The 24,226-nt window shown below is 43.0% G+C and overlaps 1 protein-coding gene across 6 annotated transcripts in view; it reads right to left on the bottom strand.

Moving 5' to 3' along the window:
* The window catches only part of unc5a (unc-5 netrin receptor A), a 126,099-nt gene that overhangs the window by 4,826 nt on the left and 97,047 nt on the right, over positions 1-24,226 (bottom strand). For 4 of the 6 annotated variants that reach the window (XM_072395976.1, XM_072395979.1, XM_072395977.1 and 1 more), the window contains 9 exons: positions 22,939-23,103; positions 17,498-17,725; positions 16,489-16,788; positions 13,687-13,774; positions 13,059-13,227; positions 10,739-10,972; positions 3,092-3,241; positions 1,297-1,461; positions 980-1,158 (listed from right to left, as the gene is read on the bottom strand). In XM_072395976.1, coding sequence (XP_072252077.1) covers positions 980-1,158; positions 1,297-1,461; positions 3,092-3,241; positions 10,739-10,972; positions 13,059-13,227; positions 13,687-13,774; positions 16,489-16,788; positions 17,498-17,725; positions 22,939-23,103 — 1,678 coding nt within the window. The remainder of the gene's footprint in view (positions 1-979; positions 1,159-1,296; positions 1,462-3,091; positions 3,242-10,738; positions 10,973-13,058; positions 13,228-13,686; positions 13,775-16,488; positions 16,789-17,497; positions 17,726-22,938; positions 23,104-24,226) is intronic. The other 2 variants (XM_072395978.1, XM_072395981.1) reach the window with 1 other exon arrangement.

Here is a 24,226-nt window from a genome sequence, read left to right as displayed (position 1 = left end):
GTTCTTGGCATTTTAAGTTTTATTGATTGGTCTCGTTCCGCTAGGTCTTAACGCTTTTACGCAGTCAGAAGCAAACACAGAAATAGAGCATGACTGAATGCCAAGGAGCTGCCGCCTTTCCAGGAAAACATGTTGTTCAGAACAGATCTAACAACGGAGAAGTTGTTCCTTCCTGAGGTCTAAATGAGAATTGATTATGTTGAGCAAAACATTGCTAATTAATCCTGTAGTGCATCAATTCAATTTGTAATTAATTGGGATAAATAAAGTTGATTGGACAAATTATGTGTTACTATTCGATTTCATTACAAGGTAGAAATTAAATTGGAGGATGAGGGATCAATGCCTGGCTCCACTTTGTCTCAGGTACTCTGGTGATAAAGTACAGTGACTGAGAGAACCAATTGGTCTGAGGTCGGCACTGATCCAAACCTATTCCATCTTTTTTCGCCGCTGATGGGCAGCTAGCTCGCAGCCTTTCCAATTACAGCTGTTAAGCAGGATGTAGCAGGTTGCAGTTTAGCTGCAGACTCTAAGCTGCTTACCTGTTTGTGAGGAAAAAAACGAAGATGGGGGTCATGTTTTCTTGCAGAAATGATAGCTGTATCCATCAAGTCCACATTAATCCTATAATGTTAGCCCAGTCAAAAGAGGATTAGTTCTCCAAGGCATTACTTTGTTTACCTTAAGGACAAATACTCGAATTTGGTGAAACACTTCACACTAATTGATAGCGAAGGGTTTTACAAATGTAGAGAAAAACATGTAAATATGAAATCCCACTAACTAAACACAGTCTGATTGCATGTTCTGTTTTCAAGTAGTGCACATCGACTGCTGCAGCCTCCTCTTACTAAGAGTTTGGACAATTGGGGCTATTCAGAGCTTTAGTATCTAAGCTGCCTTTTCCGACACGCTCCGGTGATAATCAGATCTGCAATCAGATGAGGCATTACGGTCTTGTAAAGTCTGTATTTACCTCTCAAGCTTAAGTCTTTGTGCTAGCATTCTCCAATCAGCTCCGTTGGGACAAGGAGCATCCAGGCTGCTGCAGATCTTCTGCCTGATGAGGTATGGGATCTGAAAGGCGCTGGGTCCTGCCAGTGCTGTCGCGCTACTGTCCATTAACAGAAACTCAGAGTCCACTGCTCGAGTGTCCTGGAGGAAGTACCGATAAAGCACAGAATACGTTTTTTTGTTCTCAGTCTCTAATAAAAGCAAGTCTTTTATGAATGATCAGACAGCATATATCACTTGCTTGTTGTTCTAAGTGAGTGGTTATTTAGTGAGAGTTACCTTGGCAATGTTGAAGTCGAGGCCAAAGCTCTGTCCCTCCCCCTCCACCTGCCACACACACAGCTGGCAGGTGAGCTCACAGGTGCTGAGGCTGAGCCGCTCCAAAGTGAACGTGCAGTGCAGGTACCGCTGGGAACCGTTCCAGATGTGATAGAACGGGATCTCCTGCAGAAGAAACATTGCCGAAGCACAGTCAGAGCCGCGTGTCTGAAACACATCATAACAGGACCACCTGCCTAGAGTACAGAGATTATCATTAATTACGCCGACATAAGCTTCCATCGTCAGGTGAAAATCGCTAAGTAAATCTGAGGGAGCAGACTGACATCATTCAAGTAAGCAAAATGGAATAAATGTTCTGTTACTGAGAAATAGAATATCTAATGAGAGTTAAAAGAATGAGTATATTTACAAAAGATAACAAATTTGGGATTTTAAGAGATTACACAGCATATCTGTTTTACATTTTTAATTGAATTATTTTTCTGTATTTACGAACCATTTCTAGGCAGAGCTAAAAATGATGCTGAAACATCATTATACCATACCATTACTTTGAATGTGAACAAAGGACAAACACCTGTATGCATAACAGCCATGAGGCTGGTATCTACCTTTGTTAGCTTTGTTTTTCTTTAAAACTGTGGGGTAGGATTTCCTCAGTACTGACTATTTCAATGTCTTTGTCTCTGCTGCTGTATATTTACTAATTTTATCTTTATTCGACTTATTTGAATAACCCAAGAGAAGTACAGAGGTAATGCAGCAATAAAAGGGCTCACAAACCCCCCCCACTTCACTCCGAGTTCAACCGCTAAAAAGACCTCAGATTGAGGAGTGAAGTGGGGCTGCAGCACACACTGCTAACCAAATGGGGGCACTGTTACCCAGGCAGACCTAATAAAGAGTGAGCCGGCTGAAACTCACAAATGTCTTCAAGGGGCTCCAGGGAGACTAAAGGCCTTTTTGACTGCACTACTGAGAGGGAAACAACACTTCCAAATGAACAGGCACAGTCCAGAGAAATAAGCCTGTGCTCTGGGTGCATTGTTGCTGTCGCTGCTTGCTTGGCACAGCCTGTGTGCTCTCTTTGGGGACCTGGTGCTCAATGCTTACATAGTTACAGCCAGAACATTTCCTAGTTCTCTTTGAATAGCCCTTGTGTTACCATCACTGGGCTGCAGTGCCTTTGACCACGCACATATGGGGAGTGGGATAGAGGTGGAGAAGTTCCAAAATTCAAGTTGCATAGCTCCAGATGTTCACATGGTGCTCTATATTTCAACTGGGCTCCTTCTGAGAGAGCACCAGCTAATATAATCAATCAGCTTGTTCCTCTGGGTGAGCAACCCAGCTCCAAGCACACACTTAAAAAAGATGCACAGTCTATACACATGCAACCGAAAAGGTTCCTTTGACTTAAAACTTATGAGGTAAATGCTTCTTAGTGCTAATCTTTAAAGTGACCAAGAAGGGCTGACTAAAATTAACAAAACTTTCCAGACAGCCTAGCAAACCATGAACTCTCATTAACAATAATAAGTTGCTCCTGAGTAACTCTTAAATGATTACACGTGTACTCAATTCTTTAATTTCACAAGATGGCCAATTTAAAATAACTGTTGACAAGACGGATTTCAAATGGAGAATTCAAACATACATAATAGAAGGTCCAATAACTGCTGATACACTAATTTGACAGATCCAGCCAGGCACTTGTATTACATGTCTGTGCTCCTGCTCTGATCTGGTGTGACTCCTTGCACCTGAAGCCCCCCAAGGCCAGCCAACACACCTGGTAGCCAGCGAGGAGCTTGCTCCTCCAGTGCGCCTGGGGCATGTCATGGATGGACAGGCGCAGATTGTGGTAGCTGTCTTTGAAAAGCAGAACGTGAGGCTCGTCAATCAGCCGGCCGCCGAGCTGCCGCTCCATCTGCATCACCTCCTGAGGAGAGGGAGAAAGAAGCACATTTACTGTCACAGGTAAGTAAAAACATGCAAAACGATCTAGAACTGTTGACATACCGAGTCGGGCATTACTGCTATACAAAACTGAATAACGGGGAACAAGAATGTCTATTCACACACAAGCAGAAATATAAAGTCCAGACGGACAGTCCAGCGGCAGGAACATCCAAAATTTGGACTCAAACAGACACACACACAAAGGCTTTCTTGTTCACACAAACAGTGACACACACACACACAAGCAGCATGAGCATGAGGCGGGGGTGCAGTACATCTTACGATCCAGTATATAGCTTCCCTGTATGCAGCTGCAAAGGACTGGACCGGCCTGTCTCCACAGAGCTTTTATGTCCCCACAAGGCTGGTCCCCTGCCTCAGAGTGTGCAGCTTCCAGCAACTGCATCTGAATACAAATGCAGCAGCACATCCCAGCTGACTGGCTACCTGGGCTGTGATGAAGTAACTGAACGAGCCATTAGTCAACTGCTCATTGTTCTCGCATGGCGAAACTCCTTAATTTCATTTTTGTTTTTGTGCCAGGAGAGATTTGTAAATGCATGCTTAATATTTTAATCTCTGTGGGACTTGCTCAGTAGACCATTTGTTGCCATCCAAATGACCATCTGGAATGAGATGATAATATCCGCCACATTTTCCTCTGATTTATCAATTTGCCTTGACCTGGATGCTGCACAAGTCCTTAGAATTCCAGCTCTCTGGATAACTCTCGCAAGTGCCACCACACACTCCAAACAGACGAGCATATTACAACAGAGAAAACAGACCTTTGAAATTAGTAGTGTGAAAAGAACTCAGAAATAAGATATGTTATTTGAATCTGTCTGAAGGGGAAACAAGAGGGGAGCAGAAGGAAAAACAGGCAGGCAGAATGTGGCACGATGACAAGGAGACATATCTTAAAGACAACAGCACCAAGCGCAAGACATGCGTATAGATAGTGGCCATATGTTGAGCGCTGCATGCCAGCATGGCTGTCCATGGCATGATTTTAGTAAGGATATCTAATTAAGGAGAAGAATAGCTGTCATTTCTATGTGCACAATACTGATTTAATTTTTCCCAGGAATGGGCTGAACTGAATCCCATTGTAATGAAAAGGAAGCTGTTAATTATCATTTGGAATCTCTACCTGCGTTATTTGATATACCCACTCCTTGACTGACTGAGCTCTTTCTGGATCAGCTCAGAAACTGAATTGTCCCGTTCCCTCAGCACATTACTAATTTCCACATTTCCTTCATGCTAGACTTTCTGTTAACATGAATATTACACATTTTGTGATTATCCACCTCAATTCCTGAATTAACATTGTTATTTTTTCTGCCTAAATGCCAAATTACATTAAAAATGCAAAATTAAAAGATTGGATAAGGCCAACTGGAATATAGTGCACACTGTACTGCCACACTAGAGACTTGTGATATAAGCCAGCCCACTTTCTCAGAGAGGGAAGGTCGGACAGCGGCTGTGAATCAAAGCGCCGAGGTCTAATGAGTTAATAACAGAGGGCAGTGCATTCTCCACAGAAAAGCCCCCTGCTATTATGCCTCTTACGGGTACAAAAGGCACATTATGTGGGCTTCCAAAGAGGTTCATTTAAACAGTTCTTAAGCACAATTATTTGTTGGAGGCGATTAGCATTGCAAATTGGCTGGTGGACTTTGATCAGGTCCCTGACCTACAGACACAGATCTATAGGTCTGCTTGGAAGAGAAAGAGTTCAGAATGCCAATTATCTTATTATCAACATCTAGCTGCTACCATGAATACTAAGTGGCCTATCCAGCAGTTTGTCAGGTTCAAGGATTACAATCAAACAAGGTCTGGGACACGGTACTCCTGCTACCCGACAATGACACCAAGCTTAAAGAGGAAACAAACACGATATGAGCACTGTCGCACTTCCTCCTTTTAAGTGTGAATATGTCCTTTAAAAATGACACTGTGACGCTTGCTGTTGTTTATGTGTGTCGAGTGATTGTGAGCGTGTTTGTGAGTGTGTCTCTGTACAGGATTTCAGCATATGTTCTAGACTGAGAGAATAATGGCCCTCTTTACGCCCCATTATCCTGTTAACAAATGACAGCATGAATGAGCTAATAGATTAGAAGCTAAATTTGACCATGTTATTTAGGCTTTCTGGGGGAAAACAATGCAAGCTTTTGAATTAGTTTATCAAACCACATATTAATCATCTCAGAGCTACGTTTTGTTTCCATTCCGTAAAAAAAAAAAGAAGCTGATTCTCTTAAGGCACCTGTACATCTATGGAGATACTGAAAAGCATGAGATGGTCAAGAAGTTCAAGTAGTGCTGGAAAAAAAATCCCCTTTTGTTCTGAAGGAATTCAAGATAGCCTGCGGTGTATGTGTGTGTGAAGACTGAATTAAGAGTCCGGCAGAGCCAAGACCACCCCCTGACATTCGATGAAACTGGCTAAAGAGAGCGGGATGAAGCGGGATGAGTGAAAAGAGCAGGAGAAGGAAAGAAGAGAGACAGAGGCAGCTTAACATTTGTGTCTCCAGGTCACCAAAGTGCCCAGCTTTAGCAGGAGAGATAACAGGATTACTGCAATCATAGCCACAGTTTTCTATGACTTCAACACCCTTTTCTCGCCTCTCCTCACCCATCCCCTCATCCTCTTGGCATGGACCAGAGTTGGGAATGTGACGGACTGGGGCCGGCTCCACTGGGAAACAAGACGCACTCGTACAGCTAATCTCCTCAGGCTGGTGCTGACAGAAAGAGGTTAGCGGCTGCACCAAGCTCACTCTCGCAACAAAAACAACCTGCCATCAGAAAAGCAACGCAAGCTAAACAAATCAAAGTATTAGCAGAGGCCTATAATATTAAGAGCTGGACAGCTACAAAGCGGCAGCCTTTTTCCTCACAGCGAGATCAGGTTCTTACTTGAGGTCTTCTGTTGTACTGGCTTTGTGTAAAATAAACTGATGAGCTTAACTAGCCCTGATGGGGATTATGAGCAGCGTTTGATCAGTAATTAGTCAAGCTACATGCTGTCTGAAACATAGAGGCTCCTCATAAACTTGTACTCACCCCTCCACTATTACCAATGTCGAGCCCTCGTGTTTAAAAATGTGCATTCATTGGGACGATCCATTTTCAGTGCTGCTCTTTTCAGGCAAATGCATTTGTTTATAGAGAGTAGGCTGGCTATGTGGGCTCCATAAATCTGTGTATTTGTCAGCAGGATGTGACAGGCTTTTCCTCTCTGACTGAGAGTCTATCAGTCTGAGCTCCAGTGGCCGTGCCCGCTACAGTCAACTCTGATTAATAACTACAAATAGAAGGGACTTGTCTACTCAGTAATAAATGGGGACTGTGTTTGCTAGGGAAAAGATGCACATTCTGCCTGATAAATCACAGAGCAGGATGGGAGGAAACACTGCACACAGGAACACAGAAATATAATATAGAAACAATTTCTCAGTTGGGCTCGGTGATAAAGCTGACTGTCTTGTTTAACTTAATATCACCAATTACTAGTCTGTGCTCTTCTGTTTTTTTCCTCTAGAATTTCTTACTTGTAACTTTTCTGATGGAGAGATCAGAGAAGCAGTTTGTGTTGCAGTGCGCACATGCCGCTTTTCCCTTCTCTGATGTTTGTGCTAAAATGTAACTGGCTACTTTAGAGATAGCACGAAAATGTCAAAGTGAGAGCACATAAACAGTTTATGAGCCTTTTTAAAGGCAAATAATAACCACCTCTTGAGGTCAAACACTGTACAAAAGAATGCAGGAGTTACTTAACCAGCAAGACATTTAATTAAACATCCATTTAACCCTGGGACATACATTTTTACAATCAAGAGACAAAGAGTCAAATGTATGAGCTGTATTGCATAAAGATAATGATGTTTTAAACACAACAACAGAGATGGAAATTTGTGGCTGTTAAATGTTAATCCCTACACCTAAGAATGATAGAGGATGGAAGAAAAGTCTACATCCATATGATGGCTGCTTCGTGGGGGGTTGGGGTGTACATGTTTGTAGGCCCACTTTTACCTTGAAGGAAACAACTGAAGTCAGAAAAGCTGGAGCTCTTGGGACTAACAATTTTGAAGGAATTAGCTGATAAAGTTCTGGACTAAGTAAAAGTGTGTACAAACAGCTATTCATATATTTTAAAGGACATAATTTGGAAATCCATCCAATACATCAGGAGATAATACAGTGTCCCAAAGAGGTAGACCGACCACGGCCATACCATTTAATGGTTAAAAAGAGATAGAAGAAAAAAAGCATCCAGAATTTAATTACAAACTCTGTTGTATTATGAGCTTATTTTGATCTCTAAACAGTCTCCTACACAAAAGCTGACTTGTATTTCCACCTCTAAAAGATTAATCTGACAGATTGTGGGTGGTTTTTAAATCATTCTACATGTGTTCACAACAACACTTGCTTCCCAAAACACAGACATGTAGGTGTATGGGTGGAACATTTAGTTATCAATAAACACAGATATTTTTCATTATTGTTCCACTGTTAAAATATGACATTTGTTCAGCAGAACACATCCTAAGCCTTCACACTGAAGTCTAAAAATCTGAAAACAAAGGTGTCAGAAAAGACACCTTTGTTGGCACCTTTCCAATTCATTAGTTGTTGGTGATGGGTGTTAAAGGCTTGGTTCACTGCAGGTGTTTCAGATAGTTGTAAAATGGCAGAACATCAGTAATTCTCTCTCACTGGTCTTGCTGGGAACAACCAAGAGCACAGTAAGGGCGCTACCAAATGGCGTTTATGTCTCCTCTGCTGCTGTGCCAGCCTTGGCTGGGCCTACCAAGAGTGGGACACACATTAAATATTAACTTAATTGGTCCCGACAGAGCCCCACTAACATATGGCATGCATCAGACGGAAATGTCACTGTTTCCCCAGAGCTCCCGTACACTTAGGATCAAAGACAATAACATTGGTTCTAATCTGCTGTAATAGGGAGATAAGAGATTCTATGGTGCAGCATGCTCAAGCGCAGCATGCATGCGTGTGTTTGTGTGTCTGTCATTCTCTCTGATGGAAGCTTGTCATAGGAGATTGACAGCCAGCGACGGAGAGAAAAGCTCAGCCCCCTCTCTGGTTTCTACAGTTCTCCTGCCTCTGAACAGCTTTCTTTCTGTCTCCATCAAATGTAAAGCCTGTTTAAATAATGGAAATTTGACTTCTTGACTCAAACACAAGGTGCAAAAGTGCAGGCTGCATGAGCAGTTAAATTCATACGTGTTGAAGGTTTACCGTATATCAACACAGACACTCCACTGAACCACCCCCTGCTACTCCACCACAGTTATATACTACACTTAAGTCTAATAGCAGCCATAGTGAAAGTCTAATCATAACTGGTGTATTTTGAAGATAGTGATTAGTGATTAAGGCCCAACCTCTCCAGGGAAGTTTAATCTCCACTCAAAGTAGTGAATGCACTTGCTAAATGAACTGCTCCCTCCATTATAGCACCAAGAGCAGCGTGGAGTCGTGATTACTAAACAGTGATGGCCACATTTTAAATCACTCACTAAAAACTACAAAGCCCTGGAGAAGCCGTGGCTTACCACAAGACCAGGTTGTGTGAGAGATGCGGAGCTAATGGACTTGAGAGTGTCGAGGGAGGCGCAGAGTATGGCAGCACAAGTACAGAGATAAACAAGCTCAGATGTCCTTTTCCTGCCTAAGAGAGATGGAGAACGGTAGAAGAAGAGCTAGCTTTTGTGCACCGGGACCCTACCTGCATCCAACACAGGAGGCACAAGGTCACAGCAACAGTGACACTGCTGCACTGCAGGTGTGCCACATTTAATGTTTATTTCTATATTAGAACGTGCCAGCCAGCAATTTCATACAATAGCTGTAAGAAGCAGAACTGTGCCACAAAAAGACAAAGATAGATTCTGTAATCCTCACTAAACACCCAGAACCTGTGCACAGCTTTCATTTCATCATCATCTTCTGGAATGTAAAAGTCCCACAGCCATCCATAGATTGTGCTGGTGGCACACTATTGCATGAGGATGTCAGCCATTACAGCCAGCAAAAGTGGATTCCAGTGGGAAGTGGCACTTGTGGCTGTGGGTGGTGTCAGAGGAAGAGGAACAGCTTAAAGAGAGACAGAGAGGTGTGGAGAGCACAAGAGGGAGCACTGAGGGTTGCTGGGAAAAGATTGGGACAGACTCTCCTTTTAATTTACTAATTAACCATGCAAATGAAATCTTAACAGGCTACTCAGAGGCAGTTCTCGGGGGAGGGACCAAGGCATTAGTGCCTGATTATACTCCGTCCATGTGGAGGGGAAAAAAAGGGAAGTGAAATATGCTGCTGAACAAAGTGATGGGAAACTTCTTGGCTTATGGCAGCCAAGCAGAACCTCCGATGGCATGAAAGTAATGAAACATCTCGAGGCATGCAAAGAAAACAAACACAAACATGTATTATTTCAGTCGAGGGAGACCCGTGCACTCCACTTATCACACACCCATGAGCTGCATATTGTGTAATCGGGACTGTGGCATTTTACCATTGTCATGTTTAATTCCAACATGTCTGTACAGATCTCACTAAACTTCTAATATGACAAAGAATGCTATTACATATAATTGTCAACCTATTACTGGGCTGATGTTTACTTGACAAGTCTTCAATCAGCCTAAAAGAGCACATGTCACCCCTCTGTTCATTGAGCTCCACTGGCTTAGCCGCCCGCATCAAATTCAAGTCACTGATGTTAGCTTACAAAGTGCTTAATGGAACGGCTCCCATCTACTTGAATGCTCTCGCAAAGGCTTACGTCACGAGTCGGTCACTCTGGTCGTCAAAGGACTGTCGTCTAGCAGTGCCTACACCATGCCCAAGTGTCGTTCCACCATCGTGGAACTACGTAAAGACCTCTACAAGAGCATTCTATCTATCTTCAAGAAACTCTTGAAGACCCAGCTCTTCAGAGAGCATCTCCTATCCTAGCACTTGCCCTGTACTTCCCTACCCACTACTGCACTTTCTCTCTCTGTACTTCCCTCTATGCCTGCTCTCTATTTCTACACTGTCACCTCTGACAGAGCCTGACTAGTGGTTTTCCTTCTATGTAGCTTATTGACATATTTGTCTCCACAGCCAAAAGGCTTTTTAACAGTGACTGCTGACATGTTTTTCTCAAATGTATTTATTCATTTATTTATATATATTATCATTATTATTATAATAATATGTCATTGTAAATATTTTTTTTGAGCTACTTGACTGAATCCCCCCCTCTGGGGGATGACTAAAGTATTTAAGTAAGTATTTTTCTATTCTATTCTATTCTATTCTATTCTATTCTATTCTATTCTATTCTAATGATAAGAGCATCTGCCAAATGCATAAACATAACAAGTCGTTGCAATCTCAGGCTTCAGATAAAGTAACGGGCACTGCTACCTTTGCCACAACTTACCTTGAAGACGTCCTGTGTGTCGTCCATGCAGTACACCCTGATGTTGTATTCCAGAGTCGAGCAGTATGCGTCTGAGAAGAGCACGAGTCTAAGGCGCTTGGCTGCGCCCATGTGCAGGGACTCTCCCACCAGGGCGAATGTACCCAGCTGCTCTGAGAACAGCCTGCACGTCTCTGCCTCGAGCTGGCAGTAGTAAGGCTCCGACACCAGCTCCTCACCCATCAGAAGGACGTCCTGGAGGAGGTGAGGGGGGAGGAAAAACACAAGGTGTGGATGGAAGGTCAAGCACCCAATTTATGTTCGAGGGGAGTGTAATGTGTTTGCCTCTGTGCTCGATGTGTGTATGTGCAGGTGCGTGTTTGTAAAGGGCTCGTTTGGAAAGTGCTGTCGTACAAAAGACCCCAAACTTAATTCATCCTGCAGTGTGACATCAAACCTGAAGGTCTTTAAAGGTACGTTTCTTGGTAACAGTTCAGATCAGGGAAAAGGGGAGTTTTTTCTTGTTTCAAATTTCCTTTTCACCACAGTACAGTTTACATACTGACATAAAGACGCACATTCCCCTCATACAAAGACACATATCCTATAGAACACCATCAATTTACTTAATAATGCATGAACGAGGTACTCAATTGACATGAAAGGAGACTCGAATAGATTCCTGGCAAGAATAGATGGTTCTGGAGAAATAAAAGACCTATGGAGGTGCAGTGATTATTGGATTATTGAGATTTCCGGAATTTCCATCCATGTTTGTTCAAAAAGGTGAGAACAACTTGCCAACTTATCTTGAAAACAACATTATTAGCTGATTGTAAAACGTATAAAAAAATACAGCACTCAGAGGAAGAATTAAGTGGATATTGAATTTGCCATGGGGGGGGGGGGGGGGGGGGGGGGGCAGATTTAAACATGTTGGAGAAACAACACCTTGAATTTCCTGAAGCTGAAGTTTCGTATCATAACAGCATCCCTAATGAGGACTTGTTAAAACCTCTCGTTCCATCACAGTACAGAATGTCTTTTTTTTTCATGAGATAATTTCATTGCTCCCTTGGCTAATTCAATGAAGACAAAATGGACCCAAGGTGACAACATTTTCTCTAAAATCCTATCATGCCAGTTGACTGACTCTTCCCATTAGCCAATCACGCTGAAGACTAGCTTTCTGCCTGCCAAATGCTCAGTGAGCCCCTCTAGGATCGATTCAACCAGACACAATCTACATCAATAGAATTAGTATTGACACAATTCATTTGCAATGCAACCACAATGCAGTCTCACTTTTTCATCATCTTAATATTTGTTCAAAGTGAAACCGAGAGTGAGGCGGCTCAATTACGCCACTGAGCATTCATCTCTCCTTCTGCATGTCTTATATCAATCTTCACTGTCTTTATGTCACCCTGTCTTGCAATTTTTCTTTTCCCCACCAAATCTGCAATACCTGCTTGTCTACCCTCCCTTCCCATCTGTCCCTCCTTTCTTTCTTCTTCCACTGTCTGTCACACTCTGTGGTTCTTTTCAGCCTCATTCTCCCATCCACCTGGCGCTTCTTTACTGTGCTGGCCACGCAGTTGGGCCGTTGGGCTATATTTGGTCCAGCTGATGATTAAAAGTGCTGGTCTAACCTCTGCCTCAGACAGGCCAATCCATCCCACAGACACCCCACCGCTGCCACACAGGGGAGGCTGAATAATTTATGCAGAATATCGAACATGAAAGAAGACCTACTAAACCTCTAAAGCTCACCAGCACCCTTTCCAAACCACTCTGGATTGTTGAGATGGGTATACTGCCTCAAACTGCATTTGTTTGTGTGCAGGTGTGTGTGGACAAGAATGGTTCTTCCAAACTCTATACTGGTGCAGTCCAGCAGTTCTGGTTACGTTCAGATTTCAAGGTTAGAAAAATGGGGAGGGAACTATGTAATTGGAAGCAGCAGTCAAAAATGGTCAAGGAGCACTCAGAAGAGTACTTTGAGGATCAGTAATTTGCTTAGAGAAATCCTGTTTTGAGAAACATGTTGCCTAGCAACCCTTGAGCTGGAGAGAGCCTGAGCTTTGAGGCTTTTGTTCCAGCCCAACGAGAAAACACCTGATGGTCAATATAATTTAAACCCTGTGGAGGAGCGCTGGGCCAGATCTACCTGCAATATACAACACTGAGTGCAGTGCAGTGTGTATTTCAAGCCACGATCGGTAAAAGTTTGTACTTTTTACACAGAGGCACTCAGTAAGTTCAGTTATACTTTACAGATTCATCGACTGACTTTGTCTCTCTGCAAGGGATTTGTGTTTGAGTTATGATGCAGTCTCACCTCCCAAGCGCCCTCGTAGTTCTGCTTCTTGAGGCGGACGGCCCAGTTATCAAGGCATGCGTCAAAGCAGTGGTCCATGCTGAGGATAACTGGCCGACTCAGGACCACCCCAGGAGGGCCACAACTCACTACGGGGCTCAGGAGGGTCTGGCAGCCTGCCAGGGGTAACCTACGCAAGGGAGAGGTGAACGAACAGAGCTGAAGCGCCTATATTCATTGAGATATTAGTGAGAATTTACTGGTGTCTTCAAAGCAGGATATGATTCTGTCACCTCTGCAAATGATCTAACAGCTGTAACAGAGAATAATTAAAGTCTCCTGGACTCACTGAGTAGCTGGGCCAAGACGTGAGGACTGAGCAATAATATAACACTGTCACAGCGGGCTGCAATGACTGTGCCTTGAGAGGAGGAATGCAGCAGGCAAGATAAACAGAGCTTTTCAAACAATTCATTTAACTTAAATAGTGCAAATCCTGTTAAAAGGCTATGTTATTTATTTACATCCCTCCTCTGTGGTACTGGCACAGACGCTTAAGCTTTTCCTAATGGAAAAGCAGAGCATCAAAACAAACAGCCTTGTAGCATTCAGGGAAGACTGCCAGTTAGACAGTGCTAAAGAGACCCACCTTAAATCTTCCTTCCTCTGAACAGTGAGATAAATCTCATAGATCTTTCCTCTGGGGATGGCCTCGGGAGGAATGAGCAGACTGATTCCTAATGCAAATAACAACAAAGGGAGAAAAGGGGGGGCGTTAGCAAGAGAAGGACAGGCTCATTTGTTTTGACTGAACAACGCTTTTGTCATCTCACAAAGGAAGTCAGCCCACTCGACAAAACTGTACGGCTGCAAAAACAAAAAACAAATCTATTCTGAAGGTCAGAGGCAGCCTCCTTCAGGTGCAGCAGATGCAAATCTCTGCACTGGCGGCAGCACGCATCCCAACGGTCAACAATTAGCTGAGACAAAAGCACACGCTGCATCGCAGTTTAAATGTCCTCCGTCTGCCACCGAGTAGATAATTGAGACCATGGAACAGACTACTCCAGGAAATTTTCCCATCCCCAGGAGAATGCAGGAATGCACATCAGAGAATACAGAGAGCTGCTGAAGTAGTTTTAGTGCTGTGGCATACATGTTGTGATTCCCATGCCCAAATTACCCACTCAGAGTGCTTTTTATAATGTAGGGCAAATAGTGACTATGCAACGCTATTTTAACAGTGTCTTGAATGTAAACTGGGTCTGTTAACCATAAGAAAAACATCTGTTTGAATTAGGTGAAGGTGCCTGAACGCTCACAGCCTTATCTGAGGCCATAAAGCTTGTGTTCAACGCGCCTGCTCTGAAACTGTGATAAATGACAGAAGAAATCCTTCCAGTGAATGCATGCAAGTGTTTCTCTCTTCCTGTGTCCCTATGAGAAGATGGTGCCAATGTGTGGTACAGTCAACATGGCTTTGAGTTAGTCCATGCATAAAATATCTGCAAGAGACAGAGAAAAGAAACGCATACAGAGAGGTAAAGTAGTGGCAAAAACATCAGTAAGAAAGAAAAGAAAAAGACCTTTTCTTCCACAAGATACAGCCGCGCTAGCATCAGCTAATCCAGACAACCTACAATGAGCCAAGTGGCTCATCCTTCAGTATAATTATATAAGCTCCATACTTGGCTACTGTGAAAATGGGGAGCAAAATGGGGGAAGGATGATGGTAATGGACTTTTTAAAAAAATGATAGCTTGTGTCAGATTAATCTTCACTTTGACTGTCTTTATTCCTCTTTCAATGCTCGTAAAACACAACTGACATTTCTAGACATTGACAACTATTTCAACCAGCTTTGTCATTAGTCAGTGGCCTAATTGGAATAATTTGTTCAAGGTTTTATTTCAGGGATTCTTCAGAGTATAACATTTTTGGCACACTTATTTCATCTTGTCTCATCACTACCCTGACCGTTCATTTTAACTATTCATGCCGTGCTGTCTAGATGTAGGTTACTGACAAAGCGTTTTACAAAATGATGCATTTCAGATGCCGCAAAGCAAAATCCCGACTTCCTGTGTGACTTAACTTTTTAGGCCATTATGACCTGATCTAACATACTGGGCTATCAGTTACAGTTCACAGGGCGCCTCAGGTATTAATCAGTTGAATAAACAAAGGAAAGCACTGCAAACAATTTACCTAAATCAGCTGGCTAAAATAAGCCTTTTGTGCATCTTGGCCCCCTGGTAGTAATCTACTTCCCAGACAGAAGTACTTCTTGTATCTGCTTCGTATGAAGCCCTTAAACACTTTTATGTGTGTTTTATCCTGGTGGAAACCTTATAGGAATCCCCGAAGTTTAAGGCTGAATAAGACAGTAAGATGTTTATAGGACTCAGCTGTTGGGGATAAATTCTCCTTGTTAACGTCCAGTCAGACACATTAAATTAGGTGTAATAAAGCAAATAAAAGAGCCTTGTTCTCACAGTATGTTCTCAATATATTAAAGATAGTAAACTGTTTAGATGATGCTTGTTTATTTGAAGTGTAGCAGCACATGGGGCAGCTTGCAAATGCTCGGCTAAATCTCTCTGCCATTATCCTACACAGACTTACAATGCAGTAAGAAGAAAGCATGACTGAATAAAACTCCTTTACCTCAAGGGTCTAATTTATGCATCAAGGTTTTTTTTTCTCCATTTTCATAAATCATATCCACATACACAGAAATTGTCTCTAAGTTGGTTTCAGCTCTTAAGACAAATAAACTATGAGCTGTAAATACAAAAAAAAATCTAATCCCAGGGACTGACATGCAGCACTTTGCTGCTCCTTATTTGTACAGTGCAGTCATCTTGTCTGGTGTCAAAAAGCTCACGGAGAAATAATAACAACGATGTACTGAGTGCCCTCATAGTTGAAAACAACTGAATTTCCGGTCATGAACAATAATGGACAGGAGGAAAGAATGTGAGCTTTTATCAGCCTAAATCAGATGATATAAAGGCATCCACTGGGTCAGTCTTACTGTGAACCAGACAGAACGACCAGACTGAGACTGTTTGGAAAGGAGGGTCTAAATACTTCTAAATAGACTTATTTAGTATTGTTTGATGGTGGGAAAGACAAATGGATTTTCTAATGGCTGATTTAGGCATTAATTGAAAAGCTAAACTACTGTAAAATCTGCTAATTATCATTAAGAAAGTAAAGTATAGATTATACCATGCCAGAATACATGCAAACCACAATTTTAAGATAAACTATAAATCTGTTGAACTTGTATCCTACAATAACGCTGCAGCATTTCCACGGTACTTATCCCTGTGCTACTCAGGTACTGGGCTGCAGAATGAAAACACCAAACATACAAAATGCATATCAGTTAAGTTCAGTGGGTGTAACAAACAGAAACCTTAAGGGACCTTAATGAAAAACCCACCTGTGTTGGGGATTGTCAGCCTCCCACCCAGGAAGTTGAACGTCCCGTAAGAGGTGTTGGCTACATCGCGGGGGAGTGTTTTAAAGTAGCTCTGAGTGGATAGCCTGCTCACAAAATCAGCAGGGTCCGAGTTTAGTTTGCCATTGTGCAGAGTGTGTGAGCCGTTGGGGAGCGGGTCCAACAGAGGCCCGTTGGACATTGAAAACTTCCCAGTGGCATCATGACGAGAGCGCAGGGTGCCTTGATAACTGGTAGTGGTGGTTGTCAGATCAGGCTGGATGGTGAGCAAATGCGAATTCTCTGTTTAAAATCACAAAAACAGAGACAGACAAAAGCAAATGTGTGACTCTCCAAGAGGGGCAGGTGGAGGGGGTTGGTGGGATTCTACATCACAGAAACAGACCTCACACTCTCAAAAGCTGTTGCAACACACACAGAAAACTGAAACAAACACAGAAAAAGGCACATGGTTCAGAAAAGAGAACATTAACGCGCACACATGCTCGACAATACACAAACACAAAGTGCCCCTAAAGCCAGTCAATTCCTGCCCCCTCCCTCTCTATGTCTGTCTATTTAGCAACCGCACAATCAATTCCAAATTGAACTAAGATGCATCTTAGCAACTTGAACGCATAAAGGCTTGTTTTTTTACGCTGAATAACTGCCACTGCAGTCCAGTTCCAGTCTCCTCCTCAGACAGTTGTATTTCTATTACTTGCTGTTGAACCTCTGAGGCTCCGCACAGGCAGTAAACATAGTAAGTACATTTTCTTGACAATGAGGTGGCGGCGAAGCATAATGTGTCAGGCAGGCAAATAGACAGCTTGTGCACCACACACATACACATCCGTCATAAATCTTTCTTGGACCACAAACACATTGTAAACACATTCGAACCACCTCTACAATCACAAACTACGAGGTTCGGTGGTACACGTAGATGATTGCTGCACAGTCACGGTGGGAGGTCGGACAGACGAGGGTAAAACAAAGAACAGTGTCCTACTGCTGTGGGGAGGCCTGCGTGGCCGAGGTGCCCACACACCTGGCTTGCTGGGCTTGATGCCCATGGGCTGGAAGCCAGTGGTGAGGATGGAGGAGTCTGCCACATCAGCATCCAGGCCCTCCTTCTTGCGCCGGTAGACCAGGATGACCACGATAAGCAGCAAAGTCAGACACAGAGCCACCGCCACCATGCCTACGTAGAGCGCCACATCCTCGGCCCCACTCACAGCTGCAAAGAGAGCACAATGAGAAATCCATAAGCAATAAATCTTCTGTTTGGTGGTGTTGTTTTCTTTGCAAGGGTCTAACTTGATCCTGCCATTTCAGGCGGATGACGTTATGCCTGACTTTTTAATGCAAAATGTGGATAAATCAAATGTTGGATAAACATATCAACTTCCAAAGATGAGACTATCCAAAGACAGCTTGGGTAGTGGATTTTCATCGCTATCTTACATCACTTCATACAGGATAAATATATCTTAGGCCAGCATGTTGTTTCTCTCTATTGTCTTTTTCTGTCTATGTAACACCCCCACACGAGACAAGTAAAAAAATAAAATAAAAATAAATAAATAAATCAAGCTTTTGCTCATGAAACTTGAGCACCTGTTTTTGAATATCTCTAGTTAAAGCATAGGAGCGTCTACCTCTCAAAAGTACAGTATGAGGATGACAGCTTAGCCCAGAAAAACATCAGTGTATGTGTGTGTGTTTTGGAGGAGAATGGGATTTGCTCCGGCTGTCTCTCTGGGCTGGTGGAATTTTGTGGTGGTGGAGGAGGCTCCTGGGGCCTTTGTGGAGGGCCATTGTGCCTGGGAGGCACGGGGGCGTAGCGCTGTCAACTGAACACAGTCAAGGAGGGGATGCATTGAGCAGCTCAGCTTTGAGCGATGGAGAACAACAGCAAAGGTTAAAGTGCTGCAGGCTGGCGTGTGCTGAGTTGACAACAAAAGGAAGAGAACAGAAGCGGGAAGAGCAAAGCAAACGTACCAGAAGGAAAATTAGAATTAAAAAGACTAACAGGAAAGCAGAATGTGACCGTGACTGACAGCATGTGCGCGATTTGCATTTTAGGAATAACATGTCCGCAAAAGGTTTGTGTCAAAATGAACCTGATTAACATTTGATTCATCATATTTTGATGAATACTTGAAGACGATCATGTTTTGTTTTTTGCCCATACCATTGTGTCATTCAACTGCTTGACAGGAGCTGCACAGAACTTTGGAAACATCTATTTGACACATTTTAATTGGTGTCAGTGAATCTGTGACAAGAATGACACAATTAAAGTAGCAGAGTGGTATGAGACAAATTTTCTTAAAACAGTATCTTTATCTCTGCAGTTCTCATATCCATTCTTCAGTTTGTACCCTTCGTTCTACTTCTCCCTTGTGAACTCAGTTTCTTTGTCAAAGATTTACCAACAGTTTTTGAGACTAAAGCCAGAATCTATTTCATGTGTGATTATCTCAGTATAATCTGATACTTTAAGTGGTGGGATTATACTCAGCTAACCTCTATTGGAGCTCTGCATAATACCAGAGATCTCTTGACAAGTAATCAATTGTGAATGACTGGCTGGAGATAAACAAGATCACGTGTTATGTTCTAAGCACATGTGCACAAATCCCACTTGTGGCATGAGGAGGCTTGTTGAATAGATACATCCTCCTTGCACCTTTCATGTTGACCATTCTTATATATTCCTCTCTCCTCTGACTCCTCTTTCTGCCGATCTCTGTCCTCAGGGAAGCATAGAGGTGCTTAACTGCAAGCAGTCTTCCACCTCATACAGTGAGCTCCAGAGGAAAAAAAAAAAAACAAGAGAGAAAGAAGGGGGTGGGGGGGCTGAACCTCTTGTTAAAGTTCCAAAATCCAATTGTATTGGTGAGTCAAAGGCCAGATGACGCTGTGATATTTAGACTTCTCAGGTGTACTGCGAGATGTGCAGTCTTAAAAGACAAAAACAACCCCCGTCAGCAAGGAGACGAGCCAGCTTTTCTACTGATTGGATAAACATACCCAACACTGGCCGGCTGCTGTTTACTTTCTGAGGGCACATCAAAGACACCTGGCTAACCTCAGATGCAATGATCCAGTATCTCTACACTTGCTTTCCCCTGCGCACACCATTCTTGCAAGCAGACAATAAAGTCAGACAATCAGACTGCTCCCCTCCCCCTGTCTTTCTTCCTCTCCCTCCACCTCTCTCTTCCTCTGTTCTGACTGTAATCTCTGATGGCTTATCGGAGCATCACTGAGTGAAGTTTTATCTGACCCACCAGGTGTCACAGTGAAACGATCCCAATGCTCACTGCAACTGCCTTCAGCTCCTCCTGGCCTACGCTCATTGATTTCCATGATGCCAGCCAATAATTGAAAGGACATCCATCAAGATTTAATTGACATAGCTAATCAGGTTTTATAATTGGATGAGCTCTACTTTAGTCCCTCTCCAACGTGCCCTCTCTTTTCACACACACTCTGTACCAATTTACATCGCTTCCTCTCTGTCATCCGTCATCCCATCCTCCATTTCCATTTGACTTAATTGCAGGAAAGAACTTCTGATTCTCTTTGTTTTTGACCTCTCGTCATGATTGACACCTGCCTGCCGATAATCTGTAGATGTGATGAGCTTTTTTCTATGATGACCGCAGGCCAGTTTCTGTTTGCTCCCCTCTCCCTGAGCTTTCACTTCATCTCAGACTTGCTCCAGGGCTGGCTGGTTAGGGATCAGTTTCTGACTTGAGATGGGGCGGTATAATTTATATCCTCTGAGGAAATGTATCTGGCCTCTGCTGAAGTTTGAACTCTTGCTGTATTGACAGTCAGCACAATGTCCACACCTGATAGTCCCCTGCTCTTTCTAGTCTACCTGCTCTTTTCTCTCTGCTGCTGATAAATAAGAGCTTTGGAGCCTCCCGCGCCTCTTTGCTGCACATTTATCAGGAGACCAGAGAATATATTTCATCCCATGGCCAAACCCAGTCACTCACCTGAAGATGAATAACCCTGGAGTTCTTAAGGTCAGGGAAATATGGCTACTAAAACTCTCAAAGTGAACGTGACCATTACTATCTCCACAATACAGTTGTCCCATCCCTCAGCGGGTCCTGGTGAAATATGGCCCAAAATAAATGTTCAGCCATTTTTCACACAGCACCGTGACCCTGCTCTGGCAAACAGATGCATGACGAAAGCATCAGCTGCTTTGAAATTAGACGTCAAACTTAAAAGCAGACAAAAGACAAACTGGTGTGATGTGCTTTGCCCAATAATTAGCAACCCCCAAAAATTGGATGCTACTAAAAATTAAGTTAATTACTTTCATTACACACACTAAGCCAAATAATTGTTTTTATGTTGTTCTAATTTCCTGCGCCTCAGAATACGAGCGCTATTATATTTCCCCACTAAACTTCTATGCCCTCTAACACCTGTCTGCCATTTTGGCTTTGGCACGCTGCCCGCACATTAATCATCTCCCTGTGCTGATTTTGCATGGCTACATATTGTGCTTCACTTGTTTGCTTTATGAAAATGATCCTGCTTGGATTAGATCTGTTTGCTTTCAAGCTGTAACACAAAGCTGGGACTGCGCATTGACTCTCATGTGCGCAACGCCCAAAACAATAACCTCATCTAACATATGTCATTTCTGGCTTAATGAGGGAGATTAGAGATGTTCATGAGGTCCTGAAAGCTTTCGTTACATCACGAGTCCCTATGCAGTTGTTTTGTTCGATTACACTGGAAGAGAAGGGGGTCTTTTGTTTCAGGAGGAAGTTTTCCATCTTCGGTAATAGCCTGCAGACATGGTTGAAGTCTGGGAGTTGCTGACAAGCCAAAACCGTCTTGCTGCTTTGCTTATTTTAATACTTCACACAGCAATTGTCTATGGAAACACATCTGCTAGGAACAGATTGGGACAGGCATTCTTCAGAGCCCAGTGCTTCACTCTGCACTGTCAGTGTAAATACCAAGTGACTCTGTGTGTAAGTGTGTGTGTGAGTAACAATGACTGGCATTTTTGTGTATATATCTTGCCTCTCTGAGGAGGTGCTGCTGACCTTTGATGATGGGCCGACTAAGCTTCCTGGTTCACTGCACCAGCCAAACTCAGCTATTGCCTGATATACACACATTTGCATAGACATACCCACTGAGTGCTAACACATATACATAATGCAACATTTGCATGCAGTGGATCTAAGCAGATATTCTGCAACCCTACCCCACTCCCCACCCCCAATGCATCAGTTCGTTTGATCACATCAATCAGTGTAAGATACATAATTCAGTTTATTAATTCACTGGCTCATGTCAAATGAATCCCCATTAAGACTCCAGTATTTACTGACTATATTAGCCAAAGATTACACTATTTATAGCATTTTCTATTTAAGATGCCACCCTCATTGTCTCTGGATGGGAACTAGCAATATGTTTCTGTCTTTGATATCTAGGGAATGACAGAGCTTTCTCTTCATGTCCATCTGGTCAGTAGTGGACCCTGTGGTGCCTCTTTCTTCTCAGCTGCTGGCTTTGGCCCCATGAGCTCTGTGGTTTCTAGTCCTGACAGAATAAACATGCACTATTAATGACCCACAGGGGAGTGTCACCATCACATTAGCTGCATTACATAAAATAAATATTGCACATTGGCTAGTCAACTGCCTGTATCAATATGTGGGTATAACAGAAATGTATGTTCACCCTGAGAATAATCACAGCCACCCAGACCATGTGGTCATTTATCCGGCAGGTTATGTTTTTATCAGTTGATCAGAGATGCTTCAATTCTCACCTCTATTAATAGGTCAGGCGACAACACAGCACATACCCATGTGGCAATAGTGTATTATCCTGGCAGCAAGTGTTGCACTGGTGTTAATTAGAAATGATCGCCTGAAAAGGTCACCCAGGTGGAGGTGAGCCAGCAGTGGTCTGCAGATGAATCTCTTATGTGTGAACAAGTGCCTGATGGGAAGAGCAGCTTTCCTTTCTGAAGCATTTCTATGACGAACTAAACACTAGAATCTGATGCCACGAGGAGGGATGACTTGTTTATTTAATTTGAAGAAAGGAAGGTGTTGACTCTTCCATCTACAGTCGTATTTTCTTTTTAAATGAAAGAAAAGCATGTAGACAACCTTTCACTCCCATCATTCACTAACAGCCTCTCTTCAGGCACTAATTGGTGCTAATCCGATATACCCGTTCAGCATGTATTGTTTCAGAGGCTAGTTATTGCATATGATGAAAGGTTGTGAGCTTTTTGACTTTTTTTCTTTTCTTTTTTTTTAATGTAGTTTCTAATAGTAGGACCCCTGGCTAAAAACATTTCCAAAACTTCATCTTTTCTATTTTTCCACCAGTTGGAACACTGAGTGTAAAGTGTAAAGTTTGCAGTATACGTGGTTGTACACTCACTCTGTGGGCACTGCTCACTGGTACAGTTTAGAGACTGGAGGTCCAGCCCCTGGCAGTCTTTGCCCCCGGTGCCGGGTGAGGGCTGGGTGCACTCCCTGCTCCTCCACATTGAACAGTCTGCTCCGCACGCCGACCACTTGCTCCACTCGCTCCAGCCTCCGTCCACTAGAAACACACACGAAACGAATAAACACATAAGTTGCATGTACACACAAAGCAGGAAAAGCTCAAAACTGATTAATTTCAAACTACTTCATTGTAGTTTACACGGAAAAAGTATTGATCAACAGACATGCTGAACAGTTTCAACACTTGAACAATTCAAACTACACAAAAGAGTTCAGATGCAGCAGTGATGTAAAAGTTGTGGGGTATTTAGTGTGTGAGATGAGAACTGGTATGATGCCCTGTTGCAGCTCACTTTTGATCACTTTTTAGGTACAAGCCTGGTCTCGCTACCTTATAAAGACATGCAAATCGACACGCGCATACTTAAATCCAGCAGCTGCCCAGGGAAACCACAGCAAGTAAAACTGCTGAGGGGAGCCGTACTGTCTCTATTCTGCTTTTGTTGTTTACTTTCTATATGGAAATCAGATGCAACTAAGTTAAACCCCATTGGTGTGAAGGTGCTTCACACAGTACTGTGGCTTCATAGTCCCAGCTGTCAGCAAACCATGTCTGTACAGGAATACCAGTCTTCTTTCATCTGTCAAACATACACGCACCAACTAATAAGCACTAAAGTGCTTTTTTTAAAAATAAATCAACATTTGTGAGAGAAAGCAAAGGAAACAAAGACACTTTGGTTTGATTAGTTTGTAGAAGAACATCTTACTTTGGTGGCTGTGATGTAGCTTGCAGAGTAACTGGATGCAAGACATAATACAGGTGGTATTACTCTGAGCAGAGAAGAATGTGCATTACAACTGCAGTATAGCTATAACTTTGAACACCCTGTCATCAGCAGAAGCAAAATGAGATAAATGGAAATGGGCTTGTAATAGTTCTGAGCACACATGGCTGTAAGAAAGATCAGCAGCTTTTCCACACACAGAGAAAGAGGCCGTTTTCGCAAAGCTGGGGGTAATTTGGCATTGCGGCCAGTGGGGGTGGTGGCTGAGAGTGATATTGAGAGTGACACAGCACCAGGCCTGGGGAAGGTTACTGTTGGGCTGATGGGAAAAAGAGCAGTAATGAGCTCTCATGGGGGGAAAACAAAACAAACTCTTTTTCCCAAATGAAAGGGTGAATGGAACCTGATGAGGACACACACAGACACATCAGA

This window comes from Leuresthes tenuis, unplaced genomic scaffold (genome assembly GCF_036924035.1).
Source record: "Leuresthes tenuis unplaced genomic scaffold, fLeuTen1.0.hap1 SCAF_11, whole genome shotgun sequence".
Lineage (NCBI taxonomy): Eukaryota > Metazoa > Chordata > Actinopteri > Atheriniformes > Atherinopsidae > Leuresthes > Leuresthes tenuis.
The sequence above is the reverse complement of the archived record's forward strand: the minus strand, read 5'-3'. Positions and strand labels throughout refer to the sequence as shown.